Source organism: Melanotaenia boesemani, chromosome 12, assembly GCF_017639745.1.
Source record: "Melanotaenia boesemani isolate fMelBoe1 chromosome 12, fMelBoe1.pri, whole genome shotgun sequence".
NCBI lineage: Eukaryota > Metazoa > Chordata > Actinopteri > Atheriniformes > Melanotaeniidae > Melanotaenia > Melanotaenia boesemani.
In genome coordinates, this window is record NC_055693.1 from 32417407 (window position 1) to 32437358 (window position 19952).

Sequence of the window (19952 nt, forward strand, 5' to 3'; positions counted from 1 at the left end):
AACTAAGACAAAAAGTAGCAGCAGTGCGTGAAAACTAATAAAAACTCCTAATTCATCATCTTGCTGAGCCACATTTAGCAGTTGACTCGCGCAGCATTGCTTCAGTTCTTTGAGATTTACAGGTATACATTCTTGCACAGCTCTCTGAAGGTTCCCAGCATAATATTTGGATCAGGTTGAGGTCCAGACTGGATCATTGCACTGATTCTTTTCTTTTTGTGGACAATCTTGACTGGTGTGTTTAGGATCACTGTCCCTGCTGTCATCTGTCAGACAGATGGCTTCGAGTTCGACATTAAAGCTGGTATGAGGTGTTTGTGCTTGTATTGTTTGGTTATGACCAAACCTGCTGCTGCACATTCTGACCAAACATCTCCACTTTGGTCCAGTCTGTCCAAAGGACATTGCTCCAGAAGTCTTATGGTCTGTTCAGGTGCAGCTGTGCAAACCTAAGTTGTGTCATGTTTGTTTCTAAAAAGAAGAGGTTTTATTCTGATAATCCTTCCAAACAAGCCATCCTTGTTCAGTCTTTTTTAATTGTACTGTCAGGAACCGTAACATTTAAGATGCTACACGAGGCTTAGAGAGCCTGAGATGTAGCTCTCAGGTTGTAGTTTCTCATTGGGGAGAATTTTCTATGAAATGCATCTTAATTCCTTTGAAAACAGTGAGGGTAGACTTCGTTTTTCACACACTGTTTTTGGCTTATTTTTTCTAAAATAAATAATGAAACATGTTGTTTTTAACACGACTGCTAAGATGTACGTAGTATTAAAACCTACTTGACTTTCCCCGGTCCCTGCCCATAACCTTTTGTCTCCAGCTTTCGATAGAAGTTCCTCAGTTTAGCCTCAAAATCTCGTTTATAGGGAGCAGGAGCTCGGGCGTTTGCTCGCTGGGTGCCTGAGACATAAATAAGACAGAATCAGACAGACAAACAAAAACAAACCAAAAAAAAAGAGAAAGAGAGAAGAAAAGTGGATAATCAGTGTCCAGACAGAACAAAGACAGACGAGCAAATATCAGGAGACAGAAACTAAATGAAATGTTGATGTCTGGGTGAAGCTTGAACGGGTGTGTGATCAGAGAACCGGTCAGAGAAGATCAGAGAAAGCAGGTTAATCCTGGATTGTTTTTTATTCATCAGATCAGTTTTTATCAGAATGAGAGGAAGGTCTCATGAAGGGTCGCACTTATAAAAATCATTAAAAAAAGAAGCTGTTTAGATCCAAAGCTGTCGTTCCTCATTAACTTACTGCATTTAATATGAACTCCAGCAACTAATTCAGCCGACAGAAACTCTGCAGGACTTCCTCAGGTTTGTCTGAGCAAAACCTGCCCGTACCATCACTTAAAACTGTTCTCCTTAAACAACACTTGAAACAGAAGATCGCCACATTAATTCAATTAGAAGCTTTGTGTTTTTGCATTTATGTTTAACTCCAATTCCAAAAAAGTTGGAACACTTTGAAAAATATAAAAAAAAACAAGAATAATCTGCAATTTTTCATAATCATTTTGAATTTGATGGCAGCAACACATCTGTAAAAAGTTGGAACGGAGGCAACAAATAGCTGGAAAAGTATTTGACATGCATTTGACAGCTAATTAGGTTAATTAACAACAGGTCAATAACATGACTGGATATAAAAGGAGCATTTCAGAGATTCAGTCTCTCAGATGAAAAAATGGACGGAGGTTAAAAAATCTGAGACAAACTGGGTCTAAAAATTGTGGAACAAATTTAGAAAAATGTTCCTCAATGTAAAATTGTGAAGATCCCATCATATGCAGTGTGTAATATCATGAAAAGATTCAGAGGACTTGGGGCAAGGCTAAAGGTATCAGGCAGCATGGCATTAAAACCAGACTTGATTTTCTTCTAGAAATTTCTGCATGGGCTCAGAAAGACTTCCAGAAACCACTGTCTGTGAACACAGTTCACCCTGAAATCCACAAATGCAGGTTACAGCTGCATCATGCAAAGAAGAAGCCAGATGTGAACAGGATCCAGGATTCTTGTTAAAAGAAGAGGGGATGCTACATACTGCTAAACATCACCCTGGAACTACTTTTTCCAGATTCAAAATGAGCTCATATTTTCCATGAAATGGTAAAATGTCTCAGTTTCAGAGTTTGATATGTTGTTTATGTTCTACTGGGAATAAAATATGGGTTAATGAGATTTGCTAAAAATTGTATTCTGCTGTTATTTCCATTTTACACAGCGTGTCATGGTCTATGGGGTTTTGGTTAAGTAGTTTTTTGTTTCACTGTTCTGTAGTTTACAGTTCAGTCTGGTTTCCTGTTTTATTTTAGTAGTTCTTACCCTTGTGTATTCAGTATTCTGTTTCCTGTTCATTAGTGCACCTGGTTTGATTTGCTCATATACTTCACCTGTTCCCTGTTAGTTCCTCAGTGTAGTTGGTTTCAGTTTTCCTTTGACAGATCATCTGTCATTTTCCTGTTTTGTGTGTGTAGGTGTTTATCATTCAACCTTGATCCTGCACCTGTCTGCCTCCTGCTTCATCGTTCTGCAACTGGATCCCCAAATCCCACAAATCATGACACAGCGTCCCAACTTTTTTGGAATTGGGTTGTATTCTTTTATTTATAATGATGTCATTCATTTTATAAAGTACTGAAAATGTAATTATTGCACTGATCTAATTAATTATTGACTTTCTTTCAATGCATGTGTTAAATAATACCACATTTATAAAGTGTAAAAAGTCTTAAATTGTAAAAAAATTGCTCTTGCATCATGTAAAATTGACAAAAAGTAAAACTACAGATTTTCTTCTGTTGGGACTCACTATATAAGGAACATGACAAACAAGAAAGACTCTGTTTTAATAAAATGTTGTAATAAAAAGGTGTGAATTTAATAAGATAGTGTTTGTAAGTGTTAATAAAGCTGTTCCATGTGGGATGATGCAGACAGAGAACGAGACATAGATTTACCAGGGGAGCTCTGAGGAGAAGAGAGGGAGTAACCTGGGTGGAGTAACGGTGGTACATACGACATCACTTCCTCCTCAAATAAGCTGCAGAAAAGAGGGAGAAACAGGCTGATGTGAAACAAACCTCACAGCGGTTTGGCATCAGTATGGCTAATAAAACCGGAGCAGGATGAACACGTGGGTGAGTATGGAGAGCAACACTGCTGAACGTGGATGTTAAACATAAAGCAGTAAATGACTCAGCAGTTAAATGTCCTTATAGCTTAAATGACTGTGTGAGTGTGGCGTAAACACACTGAAATGAGGGGCAGTAATTCAAAAGGTGACATAAAGTACCAAACTGACAGGACTGTTCTACATAATGACTTATGATGTGAAGCTACACGCAGCTACACATCTGCAGGACTCACCTCAGCAGCATGACGAGGTCAGCGTCACTCGAGAGACGAGCCAGCCCATTGACCCCCTCACTACGAATGAACTGCACCTTATCTCTGCAAACACACACATGTCAGGGGCTAACAGACGCAATCCATTAGGATTAAAGGCTAAGCGTGTGTTCAGGGTGACTGATGATGATAAGTTATGTTTCTGCCATAGGGCATGCGCACGGTTTTGAGGAAGTTCCGTGTTACTACGCCTGTGAGCAACGGCAATGGTAGTAAAGGTTTTTCTCTAAACCCCGTCTGGTTACTGTATTTAACACTGGTAGCAGAGGATGGCTGCTGCTGGCAACTACAAGATTCCACCGCCATTTGATTAAAGACGTCTTACGAAACTAGACAAAATGACGTTGAAATATGGAGACGAGTCATATTCCTCGAAAAAAAGAAACGGGCGCTAGCAGTTAGCTAGCTAGCTTGAATTCTGTCACTGGTATGGCTACACTCTTGACAAAATTGGACTCTTTGTTTTTAAAAGAAGAGAAGGATCGGCAGTACGAAGCATACACAGAGTTTGATAGTATCACTGGAGAGATCGGTGTGTCTATGGTGGATTACATTGTCAAGTTTGAGCGACAGTACGAGATACGATTGTTTAAAATGGAGCTCCCAGATGCTGTGCTAGCCTTTAAAGTTCTGGATACGGCTGGTCTCAACGTAAAAAGACAAACAGCTAGCGCTAACAGCTTGCCCAACCATTTCCTTCGCTGATATGAAATCAGCTTTGAAAATAATTTTTGGAGACGTCACTTTGACACGAGGGGGTAGCAGATGAGTGCAGACAGTGGGTGTGTCCATTACACGAGATACACTTTTAAAAATGAAAGCAAATCCAGCGGCCTGCAGCCCGAAACAGCGACGCAAGGTACAAATACCACTGATAAACATGCGGGAGAACGAGATGTGCAGTTTGTCAGAGCACATTTCACTGGGCAAAGGACTGTCTGCACAAAAGAGAAAGTGTCAAACTGACAGATGAGGGACAAAAAGGTGAATACGAAGAATGCAATATCACACTGTTTTCCCAATGAAACTTTGTCTCATGCAGAAATCTTTATGATGGAAGCTCTAGGGTCAGCGGTGATTGACACAGCCTGCACAAGAACAGTGTGTGGGGAAAAATGGCTTGAGGATTACACAATGGACTGCCACAAACTGAGTTACACAAAGTAGTGGATGAAATAAGTGCAAGGCCATTTAAATTTGGTGATGGCAAAGTTATTCAATCCATGAGAAAAGTGACTCTGCCAGTAAAGATAGGGCAGACCAGGTGCAAAATAGAAACAGAGGTTGTCCCAGCAAAAATACACTTTTAAGCAAAGCCTCACTGAAGAGAGCAAATGCTGTGTTGGACATTGCACATGATAAGGCAACAGTGTTTAAACAACCAGTTAAACTTAAGCTAACATCCTCTGGGCACCATTGTGTGAACTTAAGAGACAATAGTCAGGACAAAAAGGAAGCAAGTGAGACTCAGACAAAAGGTGAAGATGAGATTCTCATTGTTAAAGATAACATGAGTGCCAAAGAAAAAGAGAAGATACTTCTGAAACTACACAGACAGTTTGGCCATGCATCAGAAGAAAGGCTGCAGAAGCTACTGGCCTGCTCAGGCACTCAAGATAAAGAAAGCAATGCAATTCTCAAGACCATTGTTATCACTGTGAAACGTGCAGAAGGTAGAGTAAACCAAAGAACAAACCAACTGTAGGTCTTCCTATAGCTTCGACTTACAATGAAACTGTGGCTGTCGACCTGCATGAACTTGAACCAAATGTGTGGTATCTACATGGTATTGACCACATTACTGCTTCAGTGCAGGGAGCATAGTCACCACAAAGACACCAAAAAAGATAGTGAGGCAGCTTATCCACTGTTAAATCAGGGTCCATGGCCCTCCACGCAGGCTTTTTAGTGACAATGGAGGTGAATTCATTAACGAAGAAATAAAAGACATGGCTAAAAAGTTTAATATTGAGGATAAAACTACTGTAGCCTACAGCCCATGGAGTAATGACCTTTTGGAAAGGCACAATCAAACTTTCACTGGAATGTTGCTGAAAAGAACTCCATGCACAACATACGCGACTATAGCCCTTACCAGCTAGTGTTCGCCCAGAATCCAAACCTGCCCTCAGTGCTCACTGATAAACCCGTCAGCTCCTGGTAGCTCAGCACATCACAACTCTACATGCAACGAGAAAAGCATTTACAGAGGCTGAATGCTCTGAGAGACTCAAAAGAGCCTTCGCAAACAACCGCAGCCAGTTGACGACAGGTACGACACAGGGGAGGAAGTCTACTATAAGAGGGTGGACTGTAATGAGTGGCTTTTATTATTGTTTTTGGCTTTTATTATTGTTTTATGCATCCTTTAATTTATGAGTGTATTTATTGATTTTTTTTTTCTTGCGTTTTATCCTTTAAGGTGACCTTGAGTGTCAAGAAAGGCGCCCACAAATAAAATGTATTATTATTATTATTATTATTATTATTATTATTATTATTATTATTAAAGGACCAGGGATCGTAATAGGCCAAGGTGGGGCTGTTGTATTCGTGAGGCACGTGGGAGCATGTGTGGATACATCAGACCAGACTGAGAAAAGTGGATGATCCACCAACCAAAGAGGTGAATATAGAAACAGAACAAGAGATGGACACTGTTGAAAATCCTGCAGCTACGCCAGTACCAGATCTCAGTGAATCCAAAAGTGATGACGATGATGAGACAGAGATGAACAATGGATCTCAAAATACTAATAATAATACTGAACCACCACAGACATCAGAGCCAACTGCAGGAGGCAGTTCTGATCAGTCTAAGACAGCACAAGCTCAGGCAAGATATAAAGAAATGCATGTCAACAAGGTGGGTGTGCACTCTAACAGAAACAGCTGCTGGTGTTGTGCTAAAGGCCTGACTAGTAGCAAGAGGTTTTGAGGAGGTGAATACCAAAGACCTTCCCAAAGACTCACCTACATGTGCTACAGAATCTCTGAAGGTGATTATGGCTGTCATATGTCAAAGCAAGTGGCAGCTGAACTCCATTGACATTAAAGCAGCCTTTTTACAAGGCAAAACACTAACAAGGGATATTTACATCTGTCCTCCCCAGGAGAGAGTCAGAGATGCCATGCAACAGTTAGGAGCAACAGTTCGGAGCCACGGTGTCATAAGTAGATCCCGCTGTGTTTTACTGGTTAGATCAGTGTGGCCAGGTGACAGGAATCCTTGCATCTCATGTAGATGACTTTATTTGGGGGGGGGGCACAGATGCATTTTCCACAGCAGTTATTCCTCAGTTAAAAGCTGCTTTCCACGTTGGTAGGGAAGAGAACAGCAACTTTAGTTACACAGGAATGGAAGTGCATTCTGTGCAGGATGAGATACATGTACAACAAAGTACATACATTAAAAATCTGCAGAGTATCACCACCATAGATCCCACACAACAACACAACGTGAAGCACCACTGACTGACAACAAAGTAGACATGCTAAAATAAAAAACAGGACAGATATTGTGGGTTGCAAGGCAGAGTAGACCAGACATGATGTGTGACATTTCTATCTTAGCATGTAGCACTAAACATGCTACTGTTCAAACTCTACATTGTGTAAACAAGCTCATTAGAAAACTTAAATCAGAGAGTGTCAGGCTGAAGTTTCAGTACCTAGGAAAGAAAAGCTCCCTCAAACTTGTAGTGTTCAGTGATTTCTCCATGGGAAACCTCTCTGATGGTGGTACATAGGGTGGACATGTCATCATGCTCATGGGTGAAAACAGAAAATTCTCACCCATATCCTGGCAGTCAAAATGTATTAGGAGAGTCGTGCGCTGTACATTAGCAGGAGAGTCTTTAGCACTTGCAGATGGGATTGACAGTGCAGTTTTTCTTGCAACACTCTATTCAGAAATCAAAACTGGTAACTGCTCAAGCAAAAGTGTACCCATTGTGTGTGTAACAGACAATCATTCCCTTCTGGATGCAGTAAAATCCACAAAGTCTGTCACAGAGAAAAGACTGTGTCTTTAGATCAGCAACATGAAGGAGCTGATTCTGGGACACTTCAGATTGTCTGGTCAGTCACCAAAGAGCAACTCGCCAACTGCTTAACCAAAAAGGGGGTATCCGCACTTGGCCTCCTGACAGCCCTTAGCGAAGGTGTATGCATACTTATACTTTAAATGTTCCTCTAATGCCTCTTTCAGTCTGTACTGTATTTTTATTTTGCTGTATGTTCTATAAGACACAATGCAATATTTCACATAAATGCAGCACTTTACTAAAAAAAAAAAAAGATAAAAGGGGAGACTGTTAAGTTATGTTTCTGCCATAACGCGTGCACACGGTTCTGAGGAAGTTCCGTGTTACTACGCCTGTAAGCAACGGCAATGATAGTAAAGGTTTTCCTCTAAACTCCGCCCGGTTATTGTATTTAACAGATGAGAGCGGATGATCTGGAGGTGAACAAAGCTTTAAAGGAAGAGAGAGGAAAAAAAGAAAGGAAACAGTAAAAAAGAGGAAGACAGACATACTTGAGCGAGTTGTTCCTGGCAAGCTCAGGCTGCCTTTCCTGCAGGATCTCGAAGATGTTGGGTTGCCGTAGAAACGCAACTATCTTGTCATTGTAAGCTAGAAGGAAAGAGAAGGTGAAATCGGAATTGTGTGTTCTGTGTCCTGTGTGTGTTACTAACAGCATGGCATCATGAGTGACTTACCCACAGGTACCACGTCATAGTACTGACTTCGACTGGAGCCGCTGAACGTACTGGAGGGGCGGGGCATGACAGGTGGGTTGCTTTGGCGAGAGTCGTCCACCACCTGGGACAAAAGTAAGCACTACGGTTCAGGTCGCATCCTAGTTCTGAGACTGATCCACCAGCCAGCAGTCACCAGAATGACCTCAGCTCCCACTCTGGACTCTGCATGGGTTCTTGCTCTTAGATTTACACCTTCTCACCCTTTCATTACAGTCAGTTCAAAAAAAAAAAAATTGTGATAGATTTATTAAAAAATAAATAAATAAATAAATACACCCTCATTCAGTTCATCTGCTCCGTATGGAACCAGCTCCCAGTTTGGCTTGAGGAAGCTGACATCTTCTCTACCTTTAAAATCAGACATTAAATTGAATTTTGAATAAATCTTGTAGCAGGTCTGACTTGGTGACTGTTATCCAGCCCTTCAGTTCTGCTGCTATTGGCCGAGGCTGCTGGGGGACATCCCATGATGCACTGGGCTTCTCTCTGCTCTCTTTACTCTCCACGTAGAAACATCTGAGATTGTTGTCATTCATTTGCATTTCTCTCTGTTGTTCTTTCTCAGCAGATATCCCTGGCTTAGAGTTATGGTGCTTGTTGACCCCTCTTTCCTGCTCTCTCTAGGTAGCTCTCAGACATATTAAAGATGTGAACATGTATGACGCTATCTTTTAACTCTTTTTTTTATTTTCAAATCTGAAGTCATCTATGACAGCTACAGGGCCGTTAGTTTGCCCCATATTTTTTTCAAGTTTTTTCTTGTGGTCTTTTGTCTTTTCTTCAGTAGTGATGGTTGAGGTGGGGGACATAAAGCAGACAGTCTGGGGTCAAAATCAATCTCCGACTTTGTACATTTAAGGTGTGCATCCTGGCTGGAAACTTTAGAAACTTTCTAAGCATTTTCTTCTGCACAATGACATCTAAAACTGCTGTGTGAGCCTTGAAGTCGACCCCAAGTGTAAAGTGTAAAGGTGGCTTGTCTCACCTCCCCAGCACTGTGGCTGCGCTGGCGGCTCAGATGCTGGCGATGGGCCAGCAGTCCGGTGGAGCGAGAACTCTGGAGGGGCAGCCGTGGGTCAATGAAGGTTGTTGAGCGACAGTTGTGATCCACGAAAAATGGCTGAGGATTGAGATGCACAAACCCACAGTCTACTCAGAAACCTTCACATCCACCACAATGAAAATACAGATTAGATTTAATAAAAAAAACTACCAGAGATTATAATTACTGGATACACATGAATATCAGGATTAGAGTTATCCCTGGAGGCAGAAGCTCCAATTGTGTACAGACCTACCTTCCCGGTATGGTCGTGCTTCATCTCCCAGCCCCGAGGAAGCTCCAGCTGCTTATTGGAGAACATGTTGAGGAAGGTGACGAGGTCACGGTTGTGCTGGTAGCGCTCAAAGTAATGAGCATCTCGGCGCACCTTACTGATCATGTGCTTCAGGCAGGTGTTGCTCGTAAACATGCGGTAGGCACTCTGGGTAGAGAGGACAGAGACAGGACACAGATGAGAGGCCTGGGAGCTCTAAGCAACAGTGTTTTTAACAGAGCTATAAACTGATGAGACCGACGGGGTTTGAATGCAGCACTGTGAAGAAGTCGGGGCTGCACAAGAACTTGGCGCTGGGTGACTGCAGCAGCAGGGAGAGGCGCGAGCGGCCGCTGGAGTGAGCAACAGCGCTCTCTCGGCGGTACTCTGTAACAGCAACATAGACAGAGGCAAGAGACCATCATCGAAGCAGTTTTTCTTAATCTCTTGTTTATGCATCTATCTACTGAAACCCACCAGGAATAGAGTGGGGCATCAGTTCATTCTCTGGTTCCGGAAGCAGGTTGGTTGAGCTTTCCTCTGATCGATCACTGTTGGTTATCGTCCTCCTGATGCTCTGATATCTGTCATCAACATGAGGGAAAGAGTAATCGCTTAGTTTAGTTGGGCAATTTATTGGAATACAACTTAATTAAAAAAAAAACCTCACTAATCTTTACATCTAAAAGGCCCTGCCTCGCTGAAATGGTAATTTTATATTCAGTCCCAATTAACACAAGTGTTAAACTGGCTTCTTCTTTGCATGATGGAGCTTTAACCTGCATTTGTGGATTTTTAGGGTGAAATGTGTTCACAGACAGTGATTTCAGTCCATGCAGTGATTTCCAGTCAAGAATCATGCCTGGTTTTAATACAGTGCTGCCTGATGACCCCAAGATCACCAACATCCAGTTTTGAATATTACACTTGTCCCATGCGTACAGAGATTCCTCCTGATTCTCTAAATCTTTTGATGATATTATACAGTTTAGATGGTGGGATCTTCAGTCTTCATACTTTTATTTTGAGGAACATTTTTCTGAAATTGTTGCATAATTTTTAGACTCAAGTTTGTCTCAGATTGGTGAACCTCTGCCCATCTTTCCATCTGAGAGACTCTGCTTCTCTGAAATGCGCCTTTTATACCCAGTCACATTAATGACATGTCGCCAATTGACCTAATTAGTTGTTAAATGCTCCTCCAGTTGGTTTTGATTTGCGCCGGTTACTTTTCCAACCTTGTGTTGCTCCTGTTCCAACTTTTTACAGACATGTTGCTGCCATCAGATTTAAAATGAGCTCATATTTTCCATGAAATGATAAAATCTTTCACTGCATTCTGTTTTTACAGCATCCCAACAAATTCAGAGTTAGGATTGTACTAAAAGATTAAAATGGGGTCATTTTAACTGAAGAGAATTAAACATGTTCAGTTCTCTGAGAGTCTGAACCTTTATTCAAATACCAAAAGAAAAAAAACACAAAGAGACAACCTCTGGCAATTTCCATTAAAAAAAAGAACACAAAATGTCTCTGAGAGCAGCTTTCCTTGAGTACCATGCTTTGTTTTGTCTCTTTGTCTATAAAAGTGACCCAGAGTTCAGTGAACATCTACATAGATTCATCCAAAGTTCAGAAATACTGATCATCATGATGGTTTCTCTTCTCAAAGTCTACCTGCGGTTGAGCTGCTCCATCTGCTGAATGGAGTTGGAGCGGGTCAGGCCCTGTGGGGCGGGAGGTCCCGTGGGACGCTGCCACGTGGTGGTCCTGTTCACGTGGTCCACAAAGAAGATCCTCCCATGACTGTCGATCCTGGCCTCCCAGTCTGAGAGGCAATTAATTATAACAGATACAAAGTAGGTGTTTAATGCCTCAAGGACTCAGAGCTGTAGAAATGAATGTTGAAGCTAAGCCAAGAATGAACAAACACAATGTTAGAGATCAATTCCTGCTCTTAAACAAGACATTTCAAACCAGATTTTTATTTAACTGTCTTCATTAAGTTTGTTTGTTCCCTGTTTTGTTGCAGTCTGCAGTTGATTCCTGCAGATTCACATCAAGAAGTAGGAAGGTAACAAAAGTAAAATGGTCATAAAAATGGAGGTGACTAAAATGCATGCAAGGTCAATAAAATCAAAACAATGAAAAGTGATCAAGTAGATTTGATTAGTTAAATGTTTATCAGATGCAGCACAAAACCTGCCATCAACATGTGGATGGACAGAATAAACAGCTGAAAAAAGATCTATTATGAAATGCTCGTAATGGCATGTAAGAAATGTGTTAATAGAAAAAGCAGAGTGAATATTTTCTCATTGGGGTGGAATGATGCTGCTCGAGGCTCTGCAGCTGGAACAAGCTGAAAGTTGAGCTCCTTCCTGGACTCAGGACAAGACGTCAGCTCTGTGTGTGACTGAGATAGAAGAAAATTAACTATATCTATGAGCAGAAAAACATCTTATCCAAGTATCGGAATTAATAAATGCCATGAAGTGGGTTCAAAACGTTGCTCATTTCACTTCTTTCAGTTATGGTTTTGGGGTCATTTACATTGTAGATTTTGTGATGTGAATAATAAATAAAACAGAAAATAATGAAACAGGTTGTGTTTTTATTTATCAGGACTGCTTTAATTAAGCCAATAACTTGATCTTTTATCACTTTGGGTTTTTTATGTGCATCAGTTTTCACAGCTTCATTTTTACTGGTCGCTCTTATAAAATATAATTAAAACAACATCAGGCATCACGTCACGTTTTCATTCTGGTTTGTGTGAGCTGAACTTCGCATCTAATAATAGACACTCATCAGCCATTTCATCAGGCCCTTTTTACTTTTTTTTTTTTGTTGTCTTTGATAGTTGATGTCTGTTTGTTTTGTGGTATGTTGTGGTTGTGCTACCTTCTTGGTCAGGGCACTCTTGGAAAAGAGATTTCTAATCTCAGTGAACTTTTATCTGGTTAAATAAGAGAAATAGCTTCTTTTTTTTTTTTTTTTTTTTTAAATAGCTTTAAAATGATCTCGCTAGTATTGAGTTGGACCTGTTTATTATTATTAAACCAGGCCATGTTGGTACTAAGAGGACCAAAGTGGGCCAAGAAAATATCCCCCACACCATTACACCACCAGTAGCCTAAACTGTTGATCCAAGGCAGGATGGATCCATGTTTCCATGATGTTTCCACCAAATTCTGAGCCTAGCATCTGAATGTGGAGCTGAAACAGAGACTCATCAGACCAGCAACAATTCTCCATCTTCTATTGTCCAGTGTTGGTGAGTGTGTGTGAACTGTAGCCTCAGTTTCCTGTTCTTAGCTGACAGGAGGCACCCGGTGTGTCCTCTGCTGCTGTAGTCCATCTGCTTTAAGGCTGGACGTGTTGTGTGTTCAGAGATGCTGTTCTGCAGACCTTGGTTGGAACCAGTGCTGATTGGACTTCCTGTTGCCTTACTATCATCTCAACCAGTCTGTCCATTCTCCTCTGACCTCTGACATCAACAAAACATTCTGGTCCAGACAACTGCTGCTCGCTGGATATTTTCTCTACTTCAGACCGTTCTCTGTAAACCCTGGAGATGGTTGTGTGTGAAAATCCCAATAAATACTCAGACCAACAACCATGCCACGTTCAAGGTCACTTAATTTCCCTTTCTTCCTCATTCTGATGCTCAGTTTGGCTTTACTGAGTCATCTTTACCATGTCTACATGACTAGATGTGATGAGTTGCTGCCATGTGACTGGCTAGTTAGATATTTGTGTTCACTAGCTGTTAAACAGGTGGACCGGATGACCCTGAGTGTATGCTCCAAACAATTAAAACTGCTGTCATTTACAACATTTTTGGGAAATTTAATCAGACAAGCCTGAAACTTGGACTGGAAAGCAGCCCATTCAAACCACAGTTACCATTAACATATTTCAAGACTGTTCCTTTGCTCTAATAAAACCCTGATTTAATAAACACAGCATCATCATTCAAATGACACAATGTCTGAGCAGTGATTGTGGCTACACTCACAGGTGTGATGTTCTCTCAGCATGATACATTAACAATACAAATGAAAACAAAGGCATGCAGGAACACACACATCCACACCGCACAATAGACCAGCAAAAAGGTGCATGCAGACACACACACTCACTGGGAGGCAGAGGCTCGTCCACTCGCTGGTATCGATGAATGTCATGACGCACTGAGGGGAGTGAGCGTACAGGATGGCCGTTGACGTCGGCTCCTGAGCAAACAGGAAAAGTCAAGACTAAGAAAAATTTTAAATTATGTGGGAAAAAAGTTGTGAAAAGTTCAGTTTTTCCTCCTCCTTCACAAGGAGGAAAAACTTACCTTTCTCTCTGTCTGTTTCCGTGGCAACTTGCTCTGAATCCACAGAAGCAACCTCCTCACATGCCTTCGTTTCCTCGCCTTCCTGGTCTTCATCCACTCCTCCTGCAGCCTGCAGACTGAGTCTCCTTGTGTTGATCTCCTCCACCTCTTCTTGTTGGCTAGCAGGTGCTGCCTCTCCTTCAGCCTGAGTGACTGCAGCTTGCCCACCACCCTCATCATCTACAGTCTGGCCAGTTGGTGGGGTACCGGACTCTACATCTCCCCCTGGATCTATCGCTGTCTCTGCCCCATCCTCTGCTTCCTGAACCACATAACAAACAAAGAGAACCACGAATTATGTATGCATGTCCATGTCATCCAGTTCTATGGCCGCAAATCATCTGTGAGTTAGCTGAATAATAGCTGACAGCATTACTTAGATTTTGCTCCATCCCCAAGGCAACATAAGAGTTTGATTCAATGTGAATATTTATTGGAGTGTGTGGGTGTGACAGCTTCAAAGGAAACAATTGCAGAAGATTTCTAAAGGAAAAAAAACAAATCAGTGTTAGAAACAAAAGGACCCACTGCTGCTGGAACAGAATGATGTCCAACAATCTGCCTGCAAGCAATCAGTCATTTATCACCTTACAGGAAATCAGAATATGATTCAAAAGAAAAAACTCAAGTCAGGCCCTGCTGTTAACTTTTTGGTCCACATCTGGCCCACATTACACTTGCTGGTGCTATAAATGAGCTGAAGTACAGATAGCCCAAATTAAGTCCAAATCAGTCTGCTATTTGGGTCTTTGAATTATTTACAACAATGCAATGAAACACAATCCAGATAGCTGAGCCTCTCGATGACCAAGCGTCTCACGCTCTCTCTAAGGGAGCGCCCAGCCACCCCGAGGACGCATGAATCTATAATCCTGTTCTTTTGGTCACTACTCACAGCTGGTGACCATATGAAAGAGCAGGAATGTAAATCTACATTCATACAAACAAAATACAATCTAAATCTACATATACATTTAAATCTTTGCCTTCTGGGACAGACTGATATCGTGCCCACATCGCTGCTGACTGATCCGCCCGCTCCAATCTTCCTTAACTCCTGAACAAACCTCAAGATACTTGAACTCCTCGACTTGGGACAGGATGTCGTTTCCAACCCAGAGAGGACATTCCACTCATGGTCTTGAATATGGAGGTGCTAAATGTCATCCCAGTCACTACACACTCGTCACATTACATTATTTACATTTAACTAGATAATAGATAAATAACAGGTTTATTTTCTTCATCTTTTTGCATCAGTCAAATGCTTTTTTGCTTGGAGCTTTGACAGCTCAGATCCACCCAACGTGCAAATATAATTTTTCCAAAAGAATAGAGGGTTATTTCCAGTTTCACCAGCAGATGCTTTTCCATTCATTTCTGATATTTAAAGCACAAGGTCAGATTCTGGATAAATCTGGGGGTAGGGACTTACCACAGCAGTGGTCAGCGTGACTGGACAGCTCTCTGATGATGAGAAGATGGTTTGTGGTGCTGTCGCCATCGAGCAGGTGTCAATCTCTGAAGAAGGGTCCTCGCCAGCCCCGCTTCCTTGCCCAGCCACCTCTCCAACCTCTGGCAAAGTATTATGGGATATGGCCTGTGTGAAAGTAGTCTCCTCCACCTCAAGGAAAACATCTGGCTCTAAAACATCTTCTAAGTCCAGATTTGCCTCTACATCTGGGGCCACCTCTGCCTCAGGAGGCGCATCTTCTGTCCCGGGGCCTGCACCCGGGGGCTCCTCCTCCCGCACCGACTGCTCCGGTTGCTCAGGCTCATTCTGAAGCTCAGGAAATGGGTCGTCTTCATCTGGACCAACGACATCTGGAGGTTCTCCGTTCATCAGCAGCGGTGACAACGGCACCGGGGGAATGTCATTGATCCCAGATCTCTCCTCATCCTCATCCGAATCTATGTGCAACATGGCACTAAGCCTCGTGTGTGTGGGGAAACTAGAGCACAGTTTAGGCGAAGCAGCACACAGAGGTCTCTCACCGGGGCCTTTAGGAGCCTCGATAGCATCCAGACCCTCACTAAGTGACCTCTGGAGCATTTCGTGGCTTGAAAGAATCTCAGGTTCTACAAATCTGCCCTCTGCTCCGACAAGAGACAGGTCTTTTTCCGGACAGGCCGTAGCTCCACCTTCCCACATGCCTTGAGAGCCCTGGGAGCCAGTTGGTGAGGGGCCCGCTGAGACCATTCCTGGAAGATGATGAGGCAGGTCCTCGTCATCAGATGGAGTTCCTGGAGCTCCGTTCAAATTTGAAATGCCAATGATAGAGTCAGGAGAGGCACCTAAAGGTAGAGAACGTTAGAAACCACTGAATCCAAAATTTAAGAACATGAAAGGTTTAGTACAATAAGAGAAACAAGTATTTGAATTAGCTTAAAAAATTCATGGAAAGGTTTAAGTTTTACATTGTGCAATTGTTTTTTGTCAAGCTTGATGTGCTCGAGTCAAACTTTTCTACTGCCATTTGATCCAATTTATTTATTTCAGTTGGTCCAATTTAAAACCTCAATTCAGTCAATTTTTACCAACTAATGTACAATTTATCAACTTAATTTGATGGTGTTGATTAAAGAAATTTACAATAATACAATTACATTTTCAAAAAATGTAATCCATCCACTCTTGTCAATTAAATTAGTCCAACAAAACTGATTAAATCTAAAAGAAAGTCGTTTAATGACGTGAAAATCCTTTCCATGATTCCTTTAATGCGTCAGCCAGCTAACATTGTGTCAACAGTCTGCTGTGACTTTGTGCTCATTCCTAGATGTTTGAGATCTCGCGATTACTTGTGTGTAGCTTGATACTGTAACATTGAAACCTCAGATTCCAGAAATTTGTGTTCTAGAGTCAATTCTAATAAAAAAAGGATATCTTAGTAATTTGGGATAGTTAAGTAGTTTATCATTAATAAGAACATACTGGAAAGTATCTGTACTGCCAGGACCTCATCTAAATGACACCCAGTTGGCAGGAACACTTCCGCCTGCCACAGTTGTGTGAAATACGGCGCAGTGAAGCGTTGCAGCGGCGTCCCGCTCACTCAGTCTAGTTGAGCCCTTTGATACTGATGGCTGAACGCGATTTCAACGCCGCAAATAGCAGTGATGCTGTATGTGATATGTTTGGGAAGACAGTTCACACCACAAACCTCATTAAACATCTGAGAATCAATCATAACACAGAATGTGATGAGGTTATGCTAAGGGGAAGGAGAGAGGAGGGGAGGGACCATGGACTGTATATAAAGATGGACGGAGCCTGCGTGACGTCACCCGTAGGTTTCTGAAGAGCTGAACTGAAGCTCATTAAGCGGTTCCCATCGTCGCCATCTTGGCAGCATGTCGTCATTCCCGAAAAAATCCAAAAACTGGCAAAGAGGTGGAGCTGAGAGGGGCTCTGTGAAGGTGGGGGTGGATGATTGACACCCATCAAACTATGAGCTGCCTGTAGCTAGGAGCTAACCGAGCTAACCCAGAGCTAACGGTAGCTAACCAGCTAACGGAAGTAGGTTGGCTAAAGCTAAAGTGCGCTGTTAGCCGGCTAAAAACCGTGGTTATGCTGCACGCTCCCTCATTGCAGCGGATATTGGATACCTGTCAATCAAAAGGACACGCCCCTAATTATGCCTAAATTTCAAGATTAAAAACATCCAAATGGATGAGTTAGAAAAAAATTCACCCCCCTCACAGTTGTCATGAAGATAAACTTGACCTATTAATCTTAAAATGAATTTTTGTTCCAGGCTTTAAACGTGTTTATTTCTGCTGTGAAGTTGGTCTTTTTAACATGGGAGTCTATGGGGATTTGCTCTGTTTTGGAGCCAGCCCCTAGTGGATAAGGGGTAAACTTCAATTTTAGCACTTTCACATAGGCTTTACATTTTACCGCCAGACGTTGCCACTTGGGAGGGACCCCTGGTGCTGCAGGCAGGTACTATCCAGGTACAGATGGAGAAAATATAAAACTATTGCACCGGTACAAAGTTATAATTTGAAAACAAAAACTTTTTAATGAGATTTCCCAAACGCATTAAGTTTTTATACGAAGTATCTGTATCAGATCAGTATCGTCTATAGCAACCTAAATTTTACTTGGTTTCGGATGAAAAAGTAAATCAGTGGTATGACACACTGAACCTAACAAGTGTTTAGTTCATAAATGATTTAATTGCTTTCACCTTGAGAAAAATAAATTATTTTGTTGAAGTGACATCTTAGACTTAGACTCTTAGATGTTCCTTAGATGTCTTAGTGTTCCTCTGTGTTTTATGAAGCGTTGCAACCATTATTAAGGTGCATCATAGGCATTATTGTCTCCTATTGTCGGCCAAGTCTTTGCTTTTTCTGGCACCTTCTGAGCAGATTAAATTTCTGCTGCTGAACAACCTCAATTAGATCACATTTAGTTTTCCAGCTCATATATTTTCAGGCATCACAATTAAAACTAGCACTTTCAGTTTTCCCTCTAAAAAAGTGAAATCAGCTTGTATTATTTATAGTCACAGAAGAATTGTAAGTCAGTTGTGTAGCAACTAAATTCATTAGAATAAATTCAAAGGACTATTATTTCCCCCTTTTCTGTGTAATGGTAGTTAAAATACTGAGAGATCAACATACCGTCTGGCCCGGTGGAGGTTAGCTCGACTTTGAACTGCAGCTGCCCACTGACATGTTCGGTGGGCAAACGTCTACACAGGGAGAAACTCACAGGCTGGACACTGCAGGAACAAACAGAAAAACGGGGGTCATCACTGAGAGATCTGTGGCCTCTAAATGAAAACATCTCAACAAGATATCCATCCAGCTGAGCCCATGTCTGCATGTCTCTGTGTATTCACCACCCACCCAGGTATTTTTTCAATGAGACGCTGCACTGGGATAGTCAGCTGACCAAGGAAGCGTTTGATGATGGGTCTGCTTTTTGCAAACTTGTCCTTCACTTCGATGTAGAGGATGTCAGTCATCAGGGCCACAAATGTGTATTTCTGTAGAAAGAGGAACATTAACACACTTAGCTGTGAATCTGTGTGACTGAGTGGCTTTGTTTGACCACTAAGGATATCACCTCTCCGTGCCAGACGGGGTTGGTTGTGTTAGCGATGATGGCTGATCTGCGCTCCTGTCCATGATGGCTGAAGACGGGGAAGACGCTCCTCTTTCCAGGGTGGATGGACATCTTCAGATATGGGTCAGGATTAAAAAACATGCCCTTCTTCAAACCAGTGGCACGCAAATCTGCAACAAAGCAATTCAGGCAAACATCTAAAGCAAAGGAAGTGAAGGGGCGGCATGGCTCAGTGGGTAGAGTGGTCATCCTGTAGCCCAAGGGTTGCCGGTTCGATCCCGGCCCGGTCAAGCTGTCCCTGAGCAAGACACCGAACCCCAAATTGCTCCTGGTGGGTCGTGGTTAATGCCTTGCATGGCAGCTTCCGCCATCAGTGTGTGAATGTGTGAATGGGTACATGTAAAGCGCTTTGGATAAAAGTGCTATATAAGTACAGACAATTTTAGTGAAGGGTCTCCTGGCCGTGCAGAAACACAGTGGCTGACAGAGCACAGTTACTGGGTGAACAAACTGGATATTCTTTTCCTGTAAAGTCATTAAAATAATCCTGACATCGGCTGACTTCAGTAGAAAACCGATAACATTCTTCGTCTCTCTCTCTCTGTGGCAGGAAAACATCTCGTTCAATTCTACAGCAACTGTGTTTGATGAAAAAACAACCTTTCAAGTTTCCTGCAGGGTTTCCTGAAGGGGCTGAAAGACAAAGATGAGGATAACTAGGCTAAAATCTAAACTTTGGTCCGTGTGTTTGCAGACTCTCCATCCTCTCTACTGCCCTGGCTTTAAACATAGTGTAGTGTCTAATTATTAGCATTATGTAGATAGTATAATTAGATTTAGATATAAGAGCAAATTTAGGCATAACAGTACGTTTCTGTGAGTATCACATGGATCTAGCAAACAAAATGAGCTTCAGAGTAGAAAGTATCCCTTGAACGCAAAGACAGTTATCGATAAGTTTAGGTTAAACTTATGGAGCATTTTCCATAAAATGGCAT

At 42.0% G+C, this 19952-nt stretch overlaps 1 protein-coding gene across 2 annotated transcripts in view; it reads right to left on the reverse strand.

Annotated features, from left to right (window-relative positions):
• hecw2a (HECT, C2 and WW domain containing E3 ubiquitin protein ligase 2a) overlaps window positions 1–19952 on the reverse strand; it is a 59846-nt gene that overhangs the window by 19988 nt on the left and 19906 nt on the right. The window contains exons 6-21 of one of the 2 annotated variants that reach the window (XM_042001375.1): window positions 18955–19124; window positions 18735–18874; window positions 18507–18607; window positions 15310–16169; window positions 13836–14136; window positions 13636–13728; window positions 11168–11318; window positions 9968–10074; window positions 9753–9877; window positions 9473–9658; window positions 9160–9294; window positions 8133–8235; window positions 7950–8046; window positions 3374–3457; window positions 2965–3047; window positions 783–903 (exon numbers count right to left, since the gene is read on the reverse strand). In XM_042001375.1, coding sequence (XP_041857309.1) covers window positions 783–903; window positions 2965–3047; window positions 3374–3457; window positions 7950–8046; window positions 8133–8235; window positions 9160–9294; window positions 9473–9658; window positions 9753–9877; window positions 9968–10074; window positions 11168–11318; window positions 13636–13728; window positions 13836–14136; window positions 15310–16169; window positions 18507–18607; window positions 18735–18874; window positions 18955–19124 — 2857 coding nt within the window. Of the gene's footprint in view, window positions 1–782; window positions 904–2964; window positions 3048–3373; window positions 3458–7949; window positions 8047–8132; window positions 8254–9159; window positions 9295–9472; window positions 9659–9752; window positions 9878–9967; window positions 10075–11167; window positions 11319–13635; window positions 13729–13835; window positions 14137–15309; window positions 16170–18506; window positions 18608–18734; window positions 18875–18954; window positions 19125–19952 lie in introns of both variants that reach the window. The other variant, XM_042001374.1, reaches the window with a different exon arrangement.